The sequence below is a fragment of the Arachis stenosperma genome, chromosome 3, assembly GCF_014773155.1.
Source record: "Arachis stenosperma cultivar V10309 chromosome 3, arast.V10309.gnm1.PFL2, whole genome shotgun sequence".
Classification (NCBI taxonomy): domain Eukaryota; kingdom Viridiplantae; phylum Streptophyta; class Magnoliopsida; order Fabales; family Fabaceae; genus Arachis; species Arachis stenosperma.
This window is the reverse complement of record NC_080379.1, coordinates 34965366-34974852: the sequence shown is the minus strand read 5'-3', so window position 1 is coordinate 34974852 and position 9487 is coordinate 34965366. Positions and strand designations below refer to the sequence as shown.

The 9487-nt window shown below is 25.1% G+C and overlaps 1 protein-coding gene across 1 annotated transcript; it reads right to left on the bottom strand.

Annotated features, from left to right (window-relative positions):
- Nucleotides 1–7137: 7137 nt before the first annotated feature.
- On the bottom strand, nucleotides 7138–8989 carry LOC130970002 (tyrosine decarboxylase-like). The gene has a single exon (XM_057895938.1). The coding sequence runs from the start codon at nucleotides 8953–8955 to the stop codon at nucleotides 7456–7458; it is 1500 nt and encodes a 499-aa protein (XP_057751921.1). The 5' UTR covers nucleotides 8956–8989; the 3' UTR covers nucleotides 7138–7455.
- Nucleotides 8990–9487: the final 498 nt, after the last annotated feature.

Genomic DNA, 9487 nt, shown 5'->3' with positions numbered 1-9487 from the left:
AAAGGTTGAGGGTCGAAGTGTCCCTTTTTTTTGGACAGGGATCGCTTTATCCTTCGTAAAAATGGACAAGGACTGGATTGGGTATTTACTCCAATTTCAACATTTTTGTCCAAAAAATTCGAAATCAAGGGCTGGAAGAACAGAGGTAAAAACGTGGGTTACCTCAAGAATAATTGTGTGAACTTTGTAGAGCTTGACGCCGTGGTCGCATGGCTACAAACAATGCATCAATTGGAGCTTCGGATCAAAAGTTATGATCAATAGAAGTTGGAAGTGATTGAGAGCAAGGGTTTCATGTTCCTTCTCCTCATTTTATTTAGTGTTTTGGTGGGGGAGGAAGGGTTGTGCCCTTTATTTAGTTGGGTATTGAGTTGGGCCAAGGGTCCAATACGGGTCGGTTGGTCCGGTTTGGTCCATTCGGCTTAATTTTGGGTCGATTTCTTTAAAATTAGTGTTAAAATTCTTGTTTTAATTTCCTCTATCATATTAAACCATAAAAGTCTCATTTTTTATTTTCTAGGATATATTTTAATTTATGAGTTAATTAGTAATTAATTAACCAGATTTTACACCGTTCTTGTGTATATCATGGTTTAGAAGTTTGTTTTAATTGAAAACTAGGTGAAAAGTGAACTAGGAAGTCTTGTGTGTGTTGTTTTTTCTCTTTCTTGTAAGGTCTAAGCCCAAATTTTTGAGGGTGTCTCTTTGCGCCTATTGTGCCACAACCCTAATAAGATTTTTAGAGTCATTGAGAGTAGGGGTAGAAAAAGGTTAGGCGGCCTGTCAGTGGCCTATAACCTGACCTGTGTTTTACCTGGTCTGGCCTGGCCTGTTATAAAATAGGCACATGCTCAGACTCTTATAAAAGCCTTATTATGTTAATAGGTTAGGGCAAGACTCATTAATTAGTCTTATTGGCCTATCAAGCCTGCTTGAGCCTATTAATACATAATTACATATATGAATAATTTTTTTATTATTAACAAAATTATGAGATATTTTAAATTTATTATATTTAATTATAAATAATGTTATATATTTTAAATACTTTAAAATTTAAATTTTTTTATAAATATTAAATATGACATATTACATATAAATATGTTTATTAAAAAATATTTTTTAAATAATATGTCCATTATGAGTGTGAATATCTGCTGTTTTACTTATCCTTATTATTCCTGTTCATGTATGCTTGTTTATTTACCTTATGACATTTCAAAAAAAAAAATTTACATATTTGCATATGGCAAATATATTTTTATTCAGAATTGTAGGTTATAATGATAAAATAATTGGGATAACTTATATATTTGTATATGATAAATATATTTTTATATTTATTTATCATATATTCGGATCCATTGATAAAATTATTAGAAGAATTACTCTTTTACCAATCTTGTAACATTTACATCTCCCATTATAAGATTTTCAAGTAGATATTTATTTATCATTTTGTAATTTTGGTTGTTTATACCTAAAGAACCAATATTATAGTAGCTTTGATCCCCCCAACTTAAAAATTAAGGAGCACTACTCCTGGTTTTTACTCTATTGTCAATTTTTTTTTTTTTTTTTGTTATTGATTTAAAATAAAACATCAATAGTACTGAATACTATTCAACTTTAACAATGCAGGTATCTTTCTTTTAGATATTGGCTAACGAAAAACATTTTAAGATCTAAAGGTTGGTAGCAGGTCTGCATCAAGTGTAAACCGAGATATATACGTTCACTTGAGAACAAACTGCCAAGTTTCACAATCCATTTTTCAAAATTATCGTTCATGCAAAGATAAAATTAAGCCATGCAAAGTGGCATCAAGGATTATCTAGCTTGTCCACTAATGCTTGAAGAAAATAAATATCAACACGTGTATGTACTCTCTCAAAGTCTCAATAAAGATCCAAGCCCAAGCTTTATTTTAATGCTTTCAAAAGAGTAACGTATGTTGGGTCATGTTGAGGAATCTAATTTTTAATAATTGCGTATGTGAACGGATAAATCGCATATTGGTAAACTTAATTAATTAGATGGTAGAGGTTAAGAATTGGTTCAAATTTTCAATTCGAGTTCTGTATATATAGTAAAAGTTTTTTTCTAAGATTATATTGGATAAAGGATATTTGAGAAATAAAAACTAACTTCTCTCATTTCCTAATTAATATAGAGGTATAGATGTTTGATGATAACCTATGTCCATGTATAAATAAATAACAAATTATGATCAAATGTATTGGTCTATTAATTAATTTACTAATGTATTTAAATAAATATTGAAAATTCGAATCTTATTTTTACAACGAATTAATCCTTGACATAATGAATTAAAAAATACCATAAACAATAAAAAAAATATTCAAAAACTAGCAAAATTTATTAAATTCTAATGTCTCTTTAGCATTTTTCGAAAATACATAACAAATTATTGCTTACATATACTCATGATATAAACAAAACGTTACATATACCCTAGGAGTGTGGAAAAAAAAATCCCACTAACTTTTGTGTATTCCGGAGGCAAACTCCAATTAATGGCTGGTTCTTACTTGTTACTTGTTAGAGTTTTCACATAAAGCGTACATGTTATTGACAAGTATACCATGTTTGACTTATGTGCATCACAAAGTATATATGCAATTCTACATTTGTTGGTGCATATCACTCTCATCTCAGATACGTTTACCTAAAACTATATATATGGTGTTTCAAACTTTCAGTGTCTTAGGTCTTTCTAAAGGTTGACTAATGTTGGTAGAATATATACGTACAAACAAAGTTTTGATTTGCTTATAATTTATTATATATTATTAATTTTATAATAAAAATATGTCAGATATTTTTTTATTGTAACTAAAATTAATTTTTTTTAAATTAATAAGTTATTTTTTTTTCTATTTCTCTTATTCTTTCATCTATTCTAACTCTTTTAAATATTATTATTAATAATTAATTAATAATTATAAATTTAATAATCAAAATATACAATATAATATTTTTAATTATAATTAAAATTAAAATATTAAAATTAAAATTAAAATACAATTATATTATATTACCAATTTAATAGTTAAAATATTTTATATGATATTCTATCATTAAAATTAAAATGAAATATTTCTTTTCAAAACTAATAAACTTTTTTTATTCATCTTCTTATCTACCTTTCTCCACTTTTCTCTTTTTCTCTACCCTTCTCACTCTATATATAACTTATAATTTATATTTTATATTAATAATTTGACAAACTAAAATGTCACAAAATATTTTTTCATTATAATTAAAATAAAATATTTCTCTCCACAATTTATATTAAAAGCACTCTCTCTCTCCCTTTCCTTTTTTTTTTTATCTTTCTCTCTCTTTTCTCTTTTATTTTTTATCTCTATATTTCTATTCTACCAAAAATAAATTAATAAAATAATATAATTTAAATAAATTCATAAAATTTTAAAAAATACATTAAATTTATATTTAAATATAATTAAAAAATATCTCATAATATTATTTTACATAAAAATTATTATTATTATATACATATTTTTTTAACTTTTATATTCATTTTTAAATTTTTACTATTTATCTTTTTAATTTATATTTTCACTTTTCCTAATTTAAATATTTATTACATATAATTTAAAAAAAATATTAATATTGTGATTAATAATTAGAATCAAAATTCAGTTATTTCAAAAAATATAGTTAATTTTATAACTATGAATATAATTTTTGTTATACTAAAATATAACTCTATTTTTATATATATAAAGAAAAAAATATATTTTAAATAATAAAAATAAAAATTAATTAATTATTTTTATTTATACAATAAAATTAACGCCTAATCAAATATAAAAATATAAATATTAAATTTTTTCAAGATTTAGATAATAAATATTAAAATTAATTCTTAATAAAAACTTAAATTCTTTCACATAAAAATAATAACTAAAAAATTATTATTTTAATATTTTTTTATCTACAGAAAAATCTTGATCTTTTTTAGTTGATTAAAACTTTTATCTCTTCTACCATTTATTTTATAAAAATAGTTTGATTTTATAAATTATTTCTGTCTGAATCTATAATATCAGAACAAAATCAATATAATTTTAAAAAATTTATATTCTCGTAACATTATTACGGTAAAAATACTAATTACTTGTACTAAATGAATAATAAGAAAGAAATATTATTTCTCCTTCTTCAACATCGTTCATCCCAAAAATAAAAATATATATCGAAACGATGAAACTAATAAAATATTGTTCCTCTTTCAAGATATATATGCTTAATGCAAGAAGAAATTGGAAGATGAAGACATTAACATCGCTAATTCACTACACTTCAACTTTTTGGTTATATTTACATACGTGTTTATCTTATTAGTCCACCTCGCTCAATGAACTAATTAATGTGTCTTTGTAGTGAGAAATTCTTGTATTTGATCTCTTCCAGGAAGAACATTTTCTTCTTTTAAATGGACCACGATTATATACATACTTATATAGCATTGAAATAAATGAATGAGGAAGATACAGATTAAGAAGTTTACGAAACTCTACTTGGAAGTGGATAGTAAAGATAAGATATTTTATTTTATAAGTTTTAGCACTGTAGTAAAATTTGTTTTACTTTAGCTAAGATTTTATAGAGAATTACTTTTTAAGTGAGTTTGTTTTACTTTAGCTGAGATTTTTTAAAAAAAAAATATAGAGAATTAATTTTTAAGTGATCAATATTAGTTTATTTTTATTTAAAATTATATTTTAATTATTATATTTTTGAAAAATTTAGAATTGAAAAGTAAAACTTAGATTCTAAAATTTAAAATTTAAAATTTATAATTAAAAAAAATTAGTTTATGTTGGCTAAAAAATTTGACTTTTTAATTAAACTCTTTTAGAAAAATTAAAATACTTTTATATTTGATTTATTTTTTTATTTTTATATCAAAGATGTGGATAGAGATAAAAGTATATAGAGAACCTCCAACAATTATATATATATATATATATATATATATATATATATATATATATATATATATATATATATATATATATATATAAAGTAAAAAACCAACAATAAAGTGAAAAGACCAAGAATCCTAATCTACATATTTGTAGATAGAAACTCATATGTATTGTCACTACAATTAAAAAAAATTAATGATAATTTTTTAGTAATAATAATATAGTGATTCACTGTATATTTTATTTAATTTATATTTTTATAATAATTATATATTTATTATTATTATTATTGTTATTATTATATATTATAATAATTATATAATTACTACTAAAAATTTTAAATATAATATAAAATAATTAATATTTAATTGTCGATAGTGATTATTTTTATTATTATTAAAAATAAAATAAATAGCCACTAAAACTAATTTTTCTAGTAGTGCGCAAAGTGCATGGATACCATGTTTTGCTGCTTCATCACTTTGGAATAAAATCAATGTATGCCATTCAAATTCATCAAAGAAAATTCGTAACAACATCAAATTTAATTTGTTCTCTCCATCAAGTAGACCCTCCCCTGCCAAACACTATATCTTGTTATTAAAAAAAAAAAATTGCGCAAAAAGGTTCAAAAAACAGTAAACAATCTATCCAAAATAATCTAATAAAATTATTTTATTTTATACTTTTTAATTATTATTTATTTTATTTTATATTTTTTAATTATTATTAGAATAATCAAATAATATTAAATATAATAAATATATAATTATAAATATTATATATAAATATAAATAAATATTAAATTAAATTATATTATTTTAAATTATTATCTCTCTAATATTAGTGACGAATTAAATTAAAGGAGTCCTGTGCAGGTCAGCCAAATAATAACCATACCTAGACAAATTATGGGCACAAGAACAACAAGTGGGGCAGGGCAATTTTAGTTAAATAATGTTATACACCTAAGTGTGAGTTTAAATTACAGTTTATAAATAAAAATTTATATAAATTTAATTTTAATAAAAAATAAATTTATGTTAATATGATTTATGTTTGGTTATTTTTATATTAAAATAAATTATAATAAAATAAATATTATTTAGATTATATTATTTAAAATTATTTTTAAATAAAAAATTACTAAAAAATATTAATTTAAATAATTTTTTATATTAATTTAAATATTTAAATAAATTTTATTAATTAATTTTATAATAAAATTAATATTTACTTACTAAGTTAAAATAACATATAAAAGTTGATAAAATATATTTTAATACATAAAAATACTAATAAATATTAAATTAAAAAATAAAATACTAATAAAATATATAAAAAATAATATCTTATACAAAATTAGTATATAAGAACACTATTATTTCTACCACATACGATTAATAATTTTATCCCTAATTGAGTCTCGAACACGATTGATTTCTGCAGAAGAGTTAACAGTTAAAGTTTGATCAAAACTTTCACCAACATAACTATTATCTTCTCTATCAATAATGTTTACATGTTCATATTGATTAAATTCAGTACCTATTTACTCATTATTATACACACTATTTGCACTTGAATTTTAATTTTGAATTTGGGTATGTGTCGCAAGAAAACAAATCTATTTTTTTACATTTCAAAATCTTTTTTATTGTGCATCTTAAGCTTGAGTAATAATAATTAAACATTTTATTATGATTTATAAATCCAGAAAAACGTTTAAAATTTGTAAGATGATAGCGGTCACATTTATATGGACCAATATATTATTTCAGTGTTAGATAATCGACATCTATCAAATAATATTTACCTAATGAATAATAAAATTAGTTATATATCATATGATAATTAAGTAAACATAGCTTATTTGTAAGAATATGATAAAAATTAATTTGAAAGAAGATGGAAAAAATTTATGGTAGGAGTCATAATAGCATTGTTGTTAGTGGTCCACAGTTCACACCAACCCAACTTAATGACATTATTGTTAGTTGTTGTCGAAGATAATAATAATAATAATAATAATAATAATAATAATAATAATAATAGTAGTAGTAGTAGTAGTAGTAGTAGTAGTAGTAAAAAGACTTCAAATTAAGTCAAACGTAATAGAATTGAAATACAATTTATTGAACTAATAAAAAGACTTCAAATTAAACTTTAGCTTAATAAACTGATGATGAGCTTATTTTTCTAACTTCTTAACAAACTAAGTAAACTGAAACTCAATTAAGAACCCAAAGAAATGACTATTCTCATCACTTCACACTTATTATAACAAAGCAACAAACATATTGCAACTGTTTCAATTAAAACTATATATATATATCTACTGATCTTACTTTAGACTATATTCTATCAACTTACAATTTTACACTTTATAAATGAAATGTTATAAGTTGATATATTTTTATTTTAATTTTATATACCTAAGTAATAATTTGGAATTAATAATTTAGTATTATTCTAACTAGGCACTAATAGCAGTTTTATTTAGAATTGTATTTGCATGTTCCTGTACGATCTTCCAAGCCATAATCACGTGTTCTTGCTGCGTGAGAGTTGCCCCAACAGCACACCTTATAACGAACATTCCATCCACCATGGCGTGACTCATGTAAACTCTTCCTGATTCATTCATGGAATCCAACAATTTTCTATTGATTTCATTTGCATCTCCGCCATGAACAACTGAGGGTATAAGTCTAAAGCAAACCATAGCGAGGTTTCTAGGAACTACAATCTCAAACCTCTTATCCAATTTCACCAGTTCCTCAAAGCTCTTTGCCATCTCAACATGGCTTCTTAAGAAGTTTCTGAGATTCGAAACGCCGTAACTTCGAAGAACAAGCCATACTTTGAGAGCACGGAATCTTCTGCTTAGTGTAATTTGCCAATCTTTGTAATCCACAACTTGCTTCGATTCGGAAGCGTTGTTATGCAAATATGAAGGGTTTGTTGAGAGTGATTTGATTAAAGAATTTGGATCTTTAACCCAAAGACAACAACAATCCAAGTTGGTTAGAAACCATTTGTGAGCGTTGAGGCTGAATGAATCTGCATCTTCAACGCCATCGATCAGGTGTCTGAACTCTGGACAAATGCACGCACTACCTGCATACGCCGCATCAACATGGATCCACATTCCATAATTTTTTGCCACGTGGCACAACGCTCCAACGGGATCAATGGCCGTTGTAGAAGTTGTTCCAACGGTTACACACAAGTAGCATGGAACTAATCCGTTATGGAGATCTTTCTGAATGGTTTTCAATAGCGATTGTGGTAACAACGAGAACGAATTCGATCTCGAAGTCTTAATGGCTCTGAAGTTATTTGGATCAAACCCTGCAATATGAGCAGCTTTTTGAACCGCGCAATGCGTTTGATCTGAGCCGTAAACGACGAGCTTTCCAATATTGTCTCTTCCTACCAGGTTAAGCATTCGATCTCTGGCTGCGACTAGTGTTGCCAATATTGCCTCGCATGTTGTACCTAACATGACGCCGCCGCCGTGACCAGTAAAGAGGAATTCTTTTGGTAGCCGGAGCTCTTGGCCGAGCCAATCCATGACGGTGGTCTCAAGCTCAGTTGCAGCCGGGGACGAGAGCCAGTTGAATCCAACGGTGTTGAGTCCAGTACTAAGCATCTCGCCCATGAAGCCAGCAATGCTGCCACTTGAAGGGAAGAATGCAAAGAAATTAGGACTCTGCCAGTGTGTGATTCCTGGAATTATGTGTTTTTTCATGTCTTGAAGGATAGTTTCAATGGGTTCAGAGCCAAAAGGAGCATAAGATGGAAGCTTTTTTTGAAGATAACCAGGTTCGACTTGACTTAGAACCGGATAGTTTCGAATATTATAGTAATAGTCGGCAAGAAAATCAACTATCATATGACCTTGTCTCTTAAATTCTTCAGGATCCAATGGATTGTTGAAGGTGAATGAATTGTAATCACTGTTGCTACCCATTTGGTTTATTTTGATCAATGTTCTTTATTTTGGATTTGGTATGTCACGTTTAGGCTCTTCATTTGTAGGGTATATATAGATGCAAATAGAAAGGAATATTCTATTGGTTGCAAAGGAATATTCTATTAGTTGCTTTCAATTTTTTTTATTTTTGTATTTTTTGTTCCCATGGAAGAATTAATTTTTTTCCATAGAGAAGATAATTTAGGTAATATTTATTTTGCTCTACAGAAATTAAAAAAAACAATTAATCTAGTTTTCGATTTTTTTATTAGAATTACCAACTCAATTCTCTAAATGTGATCTTTGTTAGTTTTTGAATAATTTTTTTATCTTACAACCGTTATTAAAATAGGGATATTAAAAAGGTTGATGTATAATTTTTTAAATATTTTTTATTATATATAATATATAAAAAATATTATTTTTAAAATTTCAATCAGAGACTTTTTAATTAAGTTATAAATTATTTATCATTTAAATTAATTCAATCTATATTATTTATACACAGTTATATTTTTATACTATATAT